At 37.3% G+C, this 15603-nt stretch overlaps 1 protein-coding gene across 1 annotated transcript in view; it reads right to left on the reverse strand.

Annotated features, from left to right (window-relative positions):
• The window catches only part of Mrc1 (mannose receptor C-type 1), a 91907-nt gene that overhangs the window by 60454 nt on the left and 15850 nt on the right, over positions 1-15603 (reverse strand). Inside the window, exons 4-6 of the mRNA XM_051205643.1 lie at positions 12968-13132; positions 5517-5630; positions 1179-1325 (exon numbers count right to left, since the gene is read on the reverse strand). Of these exons, the coding sequence (XP_051061600.1) occupies positions 1179-1325; positions 5517-5630; positions 12968-13132 (426 nt within the window). The remainder of the gene's footprint in view (positions 1-1178; positions 1326-5516; positions 5631-12967; positions 13133-15603) is intronic.

The following is a 15603-nucleotide window of genomic DNA, read 5'->3' on the forward strand; positions in this document are numbered from 1 at the left end:
ATCATTAGGCAAAGATAGAGATAGAGAGATTCAGCCAGGCAAAGGCAAGTGGATCTCTGTGAGCTCAAGGCCACCCTGGTCTACAGAGTGAATGGCAGGACAGCCAGAGCTGTTATACAGAGAAACCCTATCTTAAAGAGAGAAAGTGAGTGAGTGAGAGGGGAGGAGAGAGAGAGCGAGCTTGGTAATGGCACCAGTCTATTGAAATTTCAAACCTACCCCCCAGTGATACCTCCTCCAACAAATCCACATCTCGTAATCCTTCCCAAATGGTTCTACCAACTGTCGGGCTAAGTATTTCAAAATTTGGGCTGACAGAGGCCATTCTCATTCAAACTACCTCATGGGCCATCAAGTTTCCCAAGCAGAAAATAAATGGATGGATGGATGGATGGATGGATGGGTGGGTGGGTGGGTGGGTGGGTGGGTGGATGGATGGAAAAAAGGAAAGAAAGGAAGAAAGAAAGGAAGAAAGGAAGGAAGGAAGGAAGGAAGGAAGAAAAAAAGAAAGAAAGAAAGAAAGAAAGAAAGAAAGAAAGAAAGAAAGAAAGAAAGATGACCAAGCAAGCCCATGTAAAGCATGAGTCATCCTTCTACATAGCTGTAGTGATGAAATAAAGGCTGTCTTTCAATATATTGAAAGGAGAATCCATTACTGCCTTAGCAGATAAATTCTTCTATAGAACTATAAAAAAACACTCAATATTTACTGTTATACTTGAGCCTAGTCTATATGCAATGCTTAGTGACTATGTTTGTTTTTGGAACTTCAGTGCCAGATGCTACATCAGTATGGACAGAATAAAGACATCCCCTTCAGGTATTTATTTCCTAGTTTTAGTTCCAATTTTGTCAGGTGTACAGGAGGAATATAGCCTATGAATTTCTTTCCTCTTTTTAATATGTGAAAGCAATGCCAACTTTACAGGGCTAGGAGACAAAAATTTGTAATCACATCAAAAGTTTTGCACTATGTTTAAACACTTATTTATGTCTGGAAAACATTAGCAGAGGTAGCATGGACCAAAGCAAAGGACTTTTAAAGACATGTTATTATATTTACCTATAAACACCAATAAACTCTCTAGAATCATTTCATGCCATTTTAATTGAGCCACAGTTTCATTTATCTTCACATTCTAATATTTTATACATTCTGATCAAAGAGATCCACTTACCCGAGGGAATAATAAAAGGGTTCAAAGTATTGTTGCCCTTTTTACAAATGTAACCCAGCTTCTGAACACATTCCAGATTCTCCCACTTTGCATTTTTTCCAGGGTTTAGTGACACGCAGCTCTTTCCAGGCTCTGACGATGGACTTCCTTCAAGCAAATGACAAAGTTAAAGTGGGATTGAAGATCTCATAAGTGGATGGCTTCCACCTTCCCAATCACTACACCTTACATTGTCATCCTTGAGATTTAATGGATCCCCATCCTGTCTTTTACTACACATTCACAAACAAATATTTACTGAGTGTACAGCAAAAGGCATGGTGGGTATCTATTTGGTTTCTTGTTGCTGGCTTATTCCAAGGATTAAAATATTGATTATACAGTAGAGTGCTTTGAAATAATCAACCCAACAAAGGATAGCTTTAGACATTAAATTTTAAATAGCTGTGGTGATGAATGACATCATTGTGTCACATTAGAAGGACTGAATGAGAATATATGCTGCTCCAAGTTGGTCATATTAACTGAAGAAATAGACCAAATGAAAGATGTAGATGATCCCTCCTGGAGGGCATCACCCTACATGTGGAGTGGGGTGGGTGGGAGGGGAGAATGGTCATCGGGGGACACAAAAGGATGGGAGAGAGGGAAAGATGAAGGGAGGGAGAGGGAACTGGGATTGATATGAAAAAGAAAAAGAAAAAAAAAAGAAATAGACCAAACGACCTCTGTTAACTTTCCCCAGTCAGTGTTAACTTTCCCCAGTCAGAGAGAGACCAAAGTGAAAGATAACAATGGGAGGGACAAACAAAATGGGAGAGAGATCTGGAAGTCAATGTGCCACACTCCCAGAGCTAAGACCCGGCATGCATTTAGTTGAACTATCTCATCGGTTTAATACAAGAAGCCAGTTAAAGAACCAGAATGGGTCAACATCTACTGCAATCCATGTATCCACCTCTACATCCTGTGATGAATAATTTATATACTGCAATAGCTATGTGTTTTCATCCCTAAATCCCCTGATAGAACATTTATTTACTGCAATGGAAACATGCATCCATTCCTACAGCCTCTTTAATTGATACATGCATCCACCTGTGTGTCCTCTGATGAATAATTTATCTACTTCAGTGGATACATGTCTTCATCCTTACATCCTTGGGTGTATAATTTATCTACTGCATGTATATGTGTGCCAATTCCTACACCCTCTGATAGAACATTTATCCACTGCAATGGATACATGCATCTATCTCTATATCCTCTTGTATCACTTTAACTCCAGAAGTAACTTCATATCATTCCTGAAAGCTTACAATAAACTATACACATTCAAATATCTTTATTTTGTGACTTTTGCAAACATTTATTATGCATCTGAATTTCACTCTCACAGAAGAAAATCATGGTCACCTGCCCTTGGAAGTCTTTAACAGAAACATTTTGTAGGTTGTATAAATACTACGTAAAGGAAAATACTATTAGTAGTCAGTACAAAGAACTTTTTTAATCTGTTGATAACATGGCCGAGATAACAGGATAGTGAAGCTTATACATTTGGTGTTAATACCAGAAAAATATTTCCAAGAATCAATAGCACATTTAATAGATACTAGTCTTAACTAATGTGCTCACTAGTAAATCACATTATATATTCATTTCTTGGTGTAATACCACTGCCAAACTTAAGATAACAGTTAGTAGTCTTTATAGATCATATGGCTATTATACAGGTGAATTATCTTTCTTCATCATTCACATAAAATACTCTTAATTGAAATGCAAATTTATCTTAGCAGATGCATTACTTAGTAAGACTTTAATTGAAACAGTTGACTGAGTAATTTATACATAAATAAATTATTCCATAATGTTTCTAATTTAAATTTCAAGAAACTCTCATATTATTTAAGAAGGTGATTTAGTGTTGCATCTATTTCCCAGAAATAAGAAAACACTTTACCTTTCCTACAATGTCTTCACCTAAGTTAACCCTCGAACTCTCTCAGTGAGATATAAGGGGTTGGATATTAAACACTTTGTACACAATTGAATAATAGAGGAAATGGTCTGCCTTATGTTGTGTAGTACTTTAACCACTAAAGAGAGAATGAACCATAGTCCCCTAACAAATAATTAGCATTGTCTAAATCTTCTGGAACCAGCTGTGATTCTCCAACTTCACTTGAGCACAAGAACAGCAGATAAATGATATCCTGACTTATGAAAAAAGGACATCTGTATTCACATGCAGTGACGTTTATGCCCCATACTTCAGAAGAAATTAGAAAAGATTATTATTTCAAGACTCAAGTCATGGAGCTGGGAATAGCTAAGAAGTAGATTAATCAGTCACGATTTCTAATGTTTAAAAACCTTCAAAAACGGCCATCAGGATTGAGGCATGAAAGAATACATTAAGAGTAGAGTTTCACAGTAAATTATAATCAATCAATCTAACCACATACATACATATTATGTTTATTGCAGCACTGATAGTGCATGCCTTGTGCATGCCAAGTAAGTGTTCTGCCACTGGGATTCTGTCACAGTCCCTGAAGGATTTTCAGTTTAAATTAGCATATAGCCCTATAGCCTCTAAAATTCTCCATGTTTAAGCACTTTGAAAAATATTACTTTATCAAAGTTTTATTTCTTTTCAAAAAGTGAGTCAATTTAGCCTAATGCTTTAAAAAGTCATTTAGTGGCTTGCTCGATGATGAAGAAGAAGGATGAGGAGGAGAGTGAAGGCAGGCACGGTGGTGCACACTTGTGGTCAAAATTAACACTCAAGAGGCAGAAACAGAAGGATCAGTTGCTTGAGACAACCTGGATTATAAAGCAAAACCAGGTTGAGATTAGGGTTGTGAGGAAAAGAGGAGGGAAAAAGGGAAGAAGAAAGAGGAGACCTCAGCTTTTCAAACAGCTTCTCAGTAGTGTCTGTAGCAAAGCTGATAAACACATAACTAAAATATTCCTCTTCTCCTTTCCTGCTCCATAGCAGACATCACTAATCATCAACTGTACTCTTCTACATGAGACAAGCTTGGTAATGTGCTGGAGTTAGAGAATCAAGATTCATACTTAATGCTCCTCCAGTAGCTTCTAACAACAGATGCTACTACCCAACAGATGAAAACATTTCAAAACCAATATTTATGTTTCCCTTAAGAACTGCTTCATATGTACAACTCATCCTCAACAGTCCATTGCCTTTTGTGTTTTATCAAGTTGTATGCTGACCCATTCCCTCTGTTTTCTAACTTCCAGATATTTGGAAAGTTACTGAAGTATCTACTGACAACAAATTGTATTGCTACAAAAAGCACTTGTAAATTCTTATGCTGGTGTAGTATTTTATAATCTATAGCTGAGGTAGTATTTTTAATTCAAGGCTATTCTATTATAAACAACACAAAATAGTATCACTGTAGTATCTATATAAAAATATCTCATGACCCAAAACAATGAGAAATTCATCAACCCAAAATATTCAATTCCCTTAAATTCATAATGGGTATTTTGTAGGTATTAGTAGATGCAAATATATGTGTATTTAGCTGGGACTCCTGTCACAGAACTGAAAACCCAGATAATCAGGGGGCTGAAAAAGAAGAATCCCAAGTTCAAGGTCTTTCTGAGGTAGAGTAAATTTCAGTGTAAAACAATGAGACTGTCTCAAATTTAAAAGCATGTAGAGGGCTGAAGACATAGTTAGTGCTTATCTAATGTGCACAAGACCCTAGGTTCTGTCTTTAGTGTCAACCCATCATCAATGTCTATATAGCATTGCATTTATTACAAATACATATGTATCTTATATATGAGCACTTCACTTAATTTTTAAAAATTCAAGTAGGACAAGAGAGTCAAAAACCTCAGAGAGGACAATGGTCATACAAAAAGTAGAAAGCACTTAGTCGACTTAAAAATAGGAAATCTTCTCAAGGACAATGACAAAATTAATATAACACAAAATACATATTAACAGTAATATTTTTTATTATCTTTAACCATACTTAAGAATAACTACAAAACATGCACGTTCAAGGTAAGAACTTAACAAACCAAAGCTTCTTGGAGAGTGTAGACATCAAACAGAAATACACATTGGTTGTGATTATCCTGGGAGACAAGTCCTTACCCCAGGAAACTGGTCTTGTGTAAATATTCACCTTTAGAATATTCAGATCCAGGTTGCAAATTTCAAAGCATGGTGGTAAATGGCTATGTTCAATTAATCGCTTTGAAATATATGTGGAAGGTGAGGAAGGTCTTTAAGATACCCCTATGAATAACATGCAACCAGTAACTCTCATGCAGGCTGAACCTTACCTGGTAGCCAGTTCAGATATCGGAATGGGCTGCCTCCACTCCACTGCCAACCACTGCTGAAACTCAGGCTGTTGAGTCCAATCCAGAGTCCTGAGCTCAAGGAGCTAGTCAATCCTACATGCAAAAAGCAAACACAAACATAAAACAGGTATTTAGAAATGACCATGAAATTAAACCCAGAACTAAATATGCTAATCCAAAATGTGAGAGAAGGTGCTAGAGAAATTGCTCAGTGGTTAAGAGCCCAGGCAGCTCTTTCAGAGGACCCTGGTTAGGTTCCCAGAACTCGTGTTGTGTGGCTCTGCAACTCCAGCTCCAGAGAACTCAATATCCAATGTCTCTGGCCTCCAAATGCCCTTATGCACACACACACAAACACAAATAATCATCATCATCATCATCATCATCATCTATATTTTAAGTGTGAGGGAAATAGTGACCAGAACAGCTAAAACATTTTCTAATAATCTAAAACAAGTAGAACTATGACCGTCACCGATAGATAAAAAACCAGAGAGAACTATAAGAAGCTAGTAGGGCTCTGGCTAATTTTTCCACACTAACGTAATCATCTTAACCATTGTCTACTCTCTTGGGGATAGGACAAGCCCTTCTTCTGTGGACATGATTTTGTTAACTTATGAAATAATGACTTTCTTACTACCTTTGAAAGTAAAAGTAAGATTTATTTTATTAAAAAATCAAATCTTTATGACAGAAATTTTTTACTAAATATGGCCTACATTGTCATAATTTATTACCTCCAACTTGGTATTTCAGAACTTATTTTGAGAATTTTATGATGTTTAAAATCATTTTTTCTACTTTGTAAATGGTTACTAAACTGAAAAATAATGTTTATGCAAAGAAATGTTTTACTTAGGCAGATAATAAATAATAATTACAGTGGTTTAGTCTACTGAAGTCTAACATGGAAATAAAAACAGAAATTCCACATGGACTAGCTATATGAATAGTTCAACCTCTTACTGTTTCTATCCTTAAAAAAAAAAAAATCAGAGGTAGGAATTTTCTAATCTCTCCAAATTGTTTTAGTTAATGGTAAATAATTTTTAAATTTGTGCTTTGATTTATTTTTTAAAATACTTGTCTGTATACATGTTAGAAAACAAACTTGCCAGTTTATGTTCACTGGTGTCTGTGGACTATTTTCCTCAGTAACACCTTTTAGTAGTGAGAGTTAACAATTTAACACTTACACTGTTTAGAGCCTCATATTTGTTCATTTGTCTTCAATATTAAAAACAACACAGATGATGTGATGATATATTATTTATGAGTAAGAAACACTGGAGATCAAAAATGCAAAGCTAGTTACAGCCATAAAACTAATCCCAGAACTTGGGAGACAGAGACAGATGGATCTCTGTTAGTTCAAGGCCACACTGAGCTACATGAAATTGATCCAGTCTAAAAGACAAACAGCTCATACAAAGGTGCTCTCAGCACTTGGGATCACATGCCTTTAAACCCAGCACTGGGGAGGCAGAGGTAGGCAGATCTCTGTGAGTCCAAGACCACCATCCTGGGCTACTTGAGAGTAAATCAGAGCTCAAGCCTTTAATCCCAGGATCTGAGAGGTATAAAAAGAAGCAGCAATGGTGGTCATGTGAGATTTAGTTTCCAGACAGGGAAGGCATAGGATTACAGTCTGAGGCTTGGTGGAGAGTAGTGCAGTCTACATTACACTCAGGATTCATGAGGACAGGACAACCCTTGTAGCCTGCGGTAGAGGTAAGAGCTAGTGGCTGGCTGCTTTGCTTCTCTGATCTTCAGCTTGAAGCTCGAACCCCAATACCTGTTTCTGGGTTCTTATTATTCATACTACAATAAGAGGAAGCAGAATGGATATAAGAACCAGAGGATGGGGTAGGGAGAAGGCTTCTGAGCACAGAACAGCCATTGCACTCAGGAGCTCTAAGAAGACCAGACTGATCTCAAAGTCACAAATCTGCCTGCCTCCACTTGCCAAGAACTGAAATGAAGTATGTGTGCCACCATGCCCCACCCTTACTTTGACTTTTTAACATGAACTAATATGAGAAAAATGGGAAGAAATAAAATACCGATAAGTAAATTTCAATGACAATTCAAATTTGGTTATTTTTTTTTTTAATGTGTGCAAGTATTCGGCCTACATGATATCTGTACATGCATGTATATCCTGTGTCCAGGGAGGCCAGAGGAAGGTACTGAATGCCCTGGGGTTTGAGATTTGATTGTGAACAACTATGTGGTTTCTGGAAATTGAACTAATATCCTATCCTCTAGAAATGCAACCAGCCATCTTAGCTGCCGAGTCATCACTCTGGCCCTCATTTTTTCTTTATCAGGGATTCTAGAAAAAAAGATTGAAGAGGTAGTGCAGCTTTCTGGGGTACATTATATTTGGGGAAGCATCTAGTCCTGTTCCTTCATTGAATAGCCAGGATAATCAAAGATAGACCGGCTACACACCTTGCCGAGAGTTACATAGTAGTAGCATGGGTCAGATCTAGAACCCAAGGTTCAGTTGGGTATTTCCAATGGATTTAATCTCTTTATACTTAAATTTCAGGGGCTAGAGAGGTAGCACAGTGAGTACATGCGATGGCCATCACTTCCATGACTGTTAGCAGAAAAGCACCCCTGAAAAGCACATGAGCACTTGCCAGTTTCACTCATATGTATAATTTTATAAAGGTTCAAAGCATTAATTATCAATTCCACAGAACTTTTTTTTTAAATTTTAGGTGCATGAATTTTATAATAATGTACACTTTTAAGTCTGCTTTTTAACTTAGTTATGATAGACTCTTCCATTTTTATACCAGTACTTAAATTTTTCTTCCCACATAAAAATCCATTTGTTTTCAGGCAGTACCAGAGGAAATCAGTTCACACACACACACACACACACACACCCTGAGTAACAAGCCAAATTTTACTTCCTCCACAGCCTTTCAGTTCTGTAAATGATCATTCAAAATACACATAGTTATGCATGGGGTTCAGGACTGAGGATTGCATGGAGCGCCCTGACATATTTCTAGGGAGAGGCTGAAGTGAAGAAGACAGAATGGCAGGGGGCCTTGTGCAAACAAGTGTCTAGTGGAAGCATGGCACCCTGGGGACAGTATGACATCAGATTGCAGGTTAGAAAGACATTACTGGCATAAGGAGATGTTGGTGAATGAATTAAAAGTTCTCCCTGGAGCTTTGAGCATGCCAGATTCCTGCTCGTTTTTTGAGTGAGACTTGGGCAGGATAAAATGGAAGACAGAGAGACTCTAATCCATCCCTTTTTATGCACTCCAAACATGAAGCAACCTCCCTTAGCTTTAGCCCACTGATCTGTTATCTCTTATATAAAGTAGGGTAACATTCGTTTACAGGGTTAATGTGGGCTTAAGAAATAAATTCCAGTGTCTGGCACATAGCCCCTATTCAATAGAGGACAACAAATGTGTTTGTGTGTTTATGCCAGTCTGCCCATGGAGTCCACACTGGCCTCAAGCTCCTTATGATAGCCTCACCTCCACCTCTGCTAGCCACCACACCCATCTCAACAAGTCTTCACTTCACAGGCATTGCTATGGAATCCACATTTTAAAAAAGCCTGCTTACTTCCCAAACTCCTCTCATAGAATATACTTTATATCTATCATGGGTTTTTCCCACTTTGAGAGCCTATTTCTCAAAAGAGAGCATATCAGAAACATCCATCTGCCACACCATTTTTTCCTAGATTCCTCCTCAGTATAAGCCCATGGATATCAAATATTGCCAATATATTTCTTCTAAAGAAAAGGAATGTTTTTCCTCCGTTCAAGATATTTTTATGCTTCCTTTTAGATAACCTTTCTTCATAGCATGATATTTTTGACTTACAGAAAGGCAGGAAGTGCCCTGGCTCTCCCTTGAAAAGCTACAAATATCCAGATTGTACTGGAATTCTGCTGACTGCAATTCTGGAAGTTAAATAAGATTCAAAGAAACATGTGAAGCAAACTCAGCCCTGAATCTCCAGGCCGCCTGCTGTTCTGATAGCATGCTAATGGCACCTGCTATCAGAGAAGTGCATCTTTGTGAACCAGAGACCAAGGCTCAGGCTCTGGTAGGGTAGAGTTGCTATCCACAACTACAACTTACCTCGGTTGTAGACAAAATACAGATTCCGGGGCTATCTATGAACCTACTACACTGTGTTCATTTAGATTGGGATCTAGTCAAAATATCTTCACCCCAACAAAGTGATGATAATGATAGATAACTAACTTCACTTTTAAGAGCTACAACACTGCACCTGGCAAGATGGCTCTGCAAGAAAAAGTGCTTGTCACCAAGCTTACAAACCTGAGTTTGATCCCTGGAACCCACATGGCAGAAGGAGAGAATCAACTCTTACAGACTGTCCTTTGTGTCCTTTGACCTACACACACACACACACACACACACACACACACACACACACACACACACACACACACACATACACACACACACATAGAGAGAGAGACAGAGACAGAGATGCATACTAAATACATAAATGTAAAAAATAAAATGAAGAGCCTATTACACTGTAGTCTTGCTATCAGCTCACTGTTCCATTTCTCGAACTTTAGGGTAAAATTCTAAAAATTACCTTTTTGTTTTTTCATCATCATTTGTCAGTTAGCAAATATTGGGACAGTATTCCTTGGAAGGGTCTGTGTGAATCTCTCTGGATGGGAGGCAACCGATTATAATCAGCCTTGTCTCCAGCAGCTTCCCTCGCTAGCTCACTCTACACACTACATTCATTTTGTTTTCCCCATTGCTTCCTATCTCTGTCCTGGTCACTCCTTGGTTTTCTTGTTCGTATCTGTTTTCCTTGTGGGACTTTAGTCCCATGTGGCTAGGTCAGAATCAGCTTGGGTGTCTCTAAGACCTAACAGAATGCCCACCACAAAGTTGTCAAGATAGAAGGCCTGCTGAGTTAGTAAATGAATAAATGTGGATGGGAAATCACAAGAACTTAAAGTGTTTATAAATACATTATGGGACATAATATATGTATAATAAACTATAATTTGTATTTACTATATCAATATATAATGAATTATAAATATGCTTGAGTAAGTAACCTACTATAAAATGACATAAAGAAGGACTGAGGGGTGACTTTGTCAGTAATGTGCTTGCTATGTTGTTAGCACTGAGTCTGACCACCAGTAACCACATAAAAAGCCAGACGTAGTGCAGCATGAATATAGTCCCAGTGCTAGGGAGACAGAGACAGGAGGAACCCTGGGACTTACTGGAGAGTCAGATTAGCCTAATCAGGGATCTCCCAGTCCCAGAAAGAAGCCTTGCCTCAACAAAACAAAACAAAACAAACAACAAACAAAAAAAAGCAGCAACAAAAAAAAAAAAAAAAAAAAAAAAAGACAGAGTGTACGGCTACTGAAATGTGTCACCCAAGGCTGGTGATCTCAGTCCAGAAAAAGATCCACACCTAAGAGTTACTGGCCAACACAAACTGGATGTCAGTCATAGGGTTTTTTGTTTTTTGTTTGTTTGTTTTTTGTTTTTTTGTTTTGTTTTTGTTTTTTGCTTTGGTTTTCATTTTGTCGTGGTGGTGGTTTTATTTTTTGAGGGAGCACTTGGAAGTTGGGTAGGAAAGGAGGTGGGAGAGCATCTGGAAAGAGTGGATGGGGAAGAAGTACGATCAACATATGTTACATGGAATTTTCAATAAATAAAAGAAACGTATTCTTAAAACAGTAAGGTGGCTAGCTTCTGAGGTACATCACCCAAGGTTGACCCCTGATCTCCACAGGCACAGGCACACATGTACATACACACAAAATGTAAATAAGTAAGTCATAAAAGGGCTAAAAAGATAAGAAAGATGGAGAGGATTCAATACTCACTGTATTAAGTTTGGGAAATTCTAGGTTAAAAACAGTGTGGCAGAAAGTATTTCAGGGAACAATATGAGACAGCCATAACACCCACAAGGAACCAGAGACCTTTGTTAAGAGGCAAATGGATGAAGCAGGATTTGTAGATGGTAGATGGCTTCCTGAAACCAGGTAAAGGTGTTCTGTGATAAGAAATTAGGGCTCACTAAGTGTGCTGTAAAAACAACAGTCGCAGGCCCAAGAATCTATTATGTAAGAGTAATGCCAGATGAAGTAGAGGAAGGAAGTGGGCTCTGGCAATGGGGAAGTACAGATTTTTTTTACCTGATATTCAGCCCTAATATCTGCTTTCCCAAGTGTGAATTTTGTTGACTTTCTGCTTAGTTTTATATTTGAGGGAGGTATCCTGTAGCTCAGGCTGGTCTGCAACTGGTATGTGTTAGAGGATGAACACGAACTTCTGGCGTGGAAAGAAAAATACCCTCCCCCATAGGGCTTTTTTTCTGAACACTTGGTCTCCAGTTGGTGGCACTGTTTGGGAATGTTGTAAAACCTTTAGAATGTTGAACATTGCTAAAGGAAGCATGTCACTGGGGGCGGGCTTTGAGAATTGGAGATATATAGATCAACCTTGCTTCCTATTCTCTCTGCTTCTCCTGCATGCATCAAATGTGATTTCTCTGTTTCTTGACTACTAAACCAGCCTCATGTTCCTGCTGGCACGCCTTCCATGCCATGCAACTGTGAACCAAAATAAACCTTTTCTTCCCTAAGTTGTCTTTTTTTTTTTAATTTTATCACTGAGGCAGAAAAAGAATTCATATAAATACCATGCCCATCTTCTAGTTGTGTTGTTTTATTTTTTGAGAGAGAACAATTAAGTTGGGAGGGTGAGAAGGTTAGATGGATTGCTTGAGCTCAAACCCAAGCTTTCTAGCAATTGAGATACCTCTCCAACCTTCAAAAATGAGTGTTATGGATTAAATATATATTCTTTTCTCAGTCAATATACTAATTTTACAACTTTATAACAGATATTTTAAAAAGCCAAATAATACATTATGGAAATAAAACCTGAAAATATGTATCTGGAAGTTGGAGAGGAACAATCAAAAGGGACTTAGATTTGCACAGTAATCACCGACTTGCTTCTGTTACTGACAATTCATTTCATTTTATCATCTTGAACTCTCTGATGCTAACAGGAAACCTTTGGCTTCAGGTTAGGCATGGGTACCACTGCTGGATCCAAAAACTGTACTGCTCATTGATATTGGCTTCCTTTGCCTAGTTCAGTCCTCAGAACCCTTCTTAACACATACTCTAAAGACAGACACAACTGATAGAACAAAATCCATTCTAGAAATGACATTATGTGTCATCCCTGGTGCTGTTTTCTGAGCACACACTTCTTATGTAGTCTGTACCAGCTGCTAAGGGACTTTTTCATGGTATTAATAATTCATTTTATTATCTACTCCTAAGTTACATGATGTGGAAAACAAGTAACCTTATTTTACTTACAATTTTGAGTTCTGTCATTACCTGTAAGGTATGTTTGCTCGTGGATCTCTGTGACACTCAAGAGCTCGGCATTCTGCTGTTTGCAGCTCTCCCTTGCCTGATGCCAGGTTAAGGCAGACTTGGAGTTTATTTGGTAAAGTATGCCAGTCAATGGATCTTTATTCCATAACCTCTCGCTACCCTCAACTGAGAAAGAAGACAACGAATTAGCTGTGTTACGCATGGGAAAGGCTTCAAGAAAACAAAACAGTTCATCATCACATCTTCTGTTATTGGCCTTTATCTTTAAAGCCATCTGTACTTTCCTCACTGCTGAGATGAAGAGTAGATGTCTCATAGCCAACCACATCTAGAGTATTTTGTGTGCCTAAGGCAGGAAAGAGAAACAACCTATCCCTGTTTCCTGGCTTGGACATTTGGGTCTGATGATGTAACACATGAGGCTGACACAAGGAATAAAAATCAAGACACCACCCAGGGCTCTGGATTGGTGAATGAAATAGGTTAGGAAGAGAAGATGATTTCTCATGGCAAGTGGATCTGTTGTCTAGTTGGGTCTTTTGAGAAATAAGGAATAAGAAGGAAGTACACAGGTTCATTTAGACAGGCTGGTAACACCTGCACCTGCCAGATGGAGAGTAAAATGACTTTCAGAGCTTTGTTTTCTCATCCTTGGGATGCATCATCATTCAATCTAGATCTTAGCAATAGAACATGCTAATTGCTAGGCTTTATTCCCTTGGTTAAAAAAAAATGACCACTGTAGCTTATATTGACCCTTTGCTATTATATGATTGCAAATATCTTTTATAAACTTAGTGAACTTTATGAAAGCCTAAATATATATATATGTACATATATATATATGTAATACATATATATATATGTAAATAAAAGCCTTTTACATATAAGATATTTGGATGCTAACAAATGAAATGTCTTTCTATGTTTTATGTTATGAGAATGTTGCTTTCTTGTTTTTTAATAACACAAAATTCTGCTTATAACCATGGGAAAGAGAGTATAATCTTTTCATTTACTTGTAAGGAAAAGAAAAGTGATTATATAATTTTAAAGTCTCCAGAAAGTACTCAGCTTGCTAAATTGTCTATACCATCACATAATCCTTAACTCTAGATCTAACTGTGTTTTGTGTCTGATGAAGAAGTGACAAACAGAATATATATCACACCTTTAATGTGTGGTATACCACACACATTAATGTGATTTGACATTAATGGTAAGGTGATACCTCAATGAGGAAGGAAAAAATATATTAGAGCCTAATTCAGGCAATGGCATAGAAATGTTCAAAGTTAGTTGTTGATGATTGATGATGTAGATGGAACCCAAGCCTCGGCACAACATAAGTGGGCAATGAACTCCTGAGCTACATCCCAGCAGTTAAACAACTAGAAAATCACCATATGCTCACAGAAAAAAAATTTCAATTAGTAATACAAAGTTTAGCATGATCTGATGTCTGACAAATTTAATGTCTATGTAAATGAGACTTTTCAGTGAGATTTATTTGGGTTTTATTTAAAGAAAAATTTTAAAAAATATTTTTAAATATTTTATGGGTTAAATATAATTATGGGTTTTCTTAGAATAAGTTAGAAGATGTAACTTCAGATTAAAGGAGAATATTTCCTTATATGGGAATAGTCAAGAGGATGGGATGTAATGACCCCAAAATGAAATAAGTGAACTCTTCACTTCGTTTAAAGAAAGTTTCTCTTACATTTTAAATCACAAGGATAAAACGGATCTCTCTCGATGAACACACAGGGTTGCTGACTGCACAGCTCCCCAGAGCTCAGATTCCCACAGTAAACCAGTGAAGCTAATGCTCAAAGCCTAAGCTGCAAGCTAAGGACAATTGGGAGAATGGGGTCTCTTCCTTTTCCTGTTCTCATGATACGTGAAAGTGAGTGTCTAAATAGGAGGAAAACATTACAATAAACAACCCAAAGGACAATGAAAACATGTTTAGTGTCACTAGGTCAGTAACCAATACCTCTCTGTCCTGTACCAAATCTACTGGGCTTAAGGTCATTAATAATAATAATAATAATAAAATAATAATAATAATAATTTTGCTTTGAATGAACCATAAAATAAAATTAAAATTTTATACAGATGGAAATAAAACAACTTTTCTATAGGCCTTTTATATGTGTCTTATATAGACAAAAAATATATCACTTGGCTTTGAATGTACAGAATTATACTAGATACGCTGGGAATTCCATTCTACATATATCCAAGGACATCGAAGTCTTTGTGTTACTGATTTCCCATTTGTTCTCCACACTTTATCTATCACACATCCAACAAGTCCTCTATCAATACCACTTAAGTGAATGATACTATAGTTGGAAGAATGAAGCACATATCCCTAAGAAAAAGGGTGATTGATTTAGAAAATATCACTCTAAGTCTAGACAACTCTTCACTAGTTGAAAACTAGGAATGCCTCTTTTAAAAACTTCATGTTTTCAGACAAAAAGATTTCTCATCACAAACATTAGACAGCTGTAAATCTTTAATCAAAATCAAATTTCTAGAGAGGCAAATTGACCTACCTCCATCAAGGCTAGAGAACTGTATCATTATGGACCTAAAGCCCATGACCTTGAAGCCTGTGACCTTCA

The sequence above is a fragment of the Phodopus roborovskii genome, unplaced genomic scaffold (genome assembly GCF_943737965.1).
Source record: "Phodopus roborovskii unplaced genomic scaffold, PHOROB, whole genome shotgun sequence".
NCBI classification, from domain to species: Eukaryota; Metazoa; Chordata; class Mammalia; order Rodentia; family Cricetidae; genus Phodopus; species Phodopus roborovskii.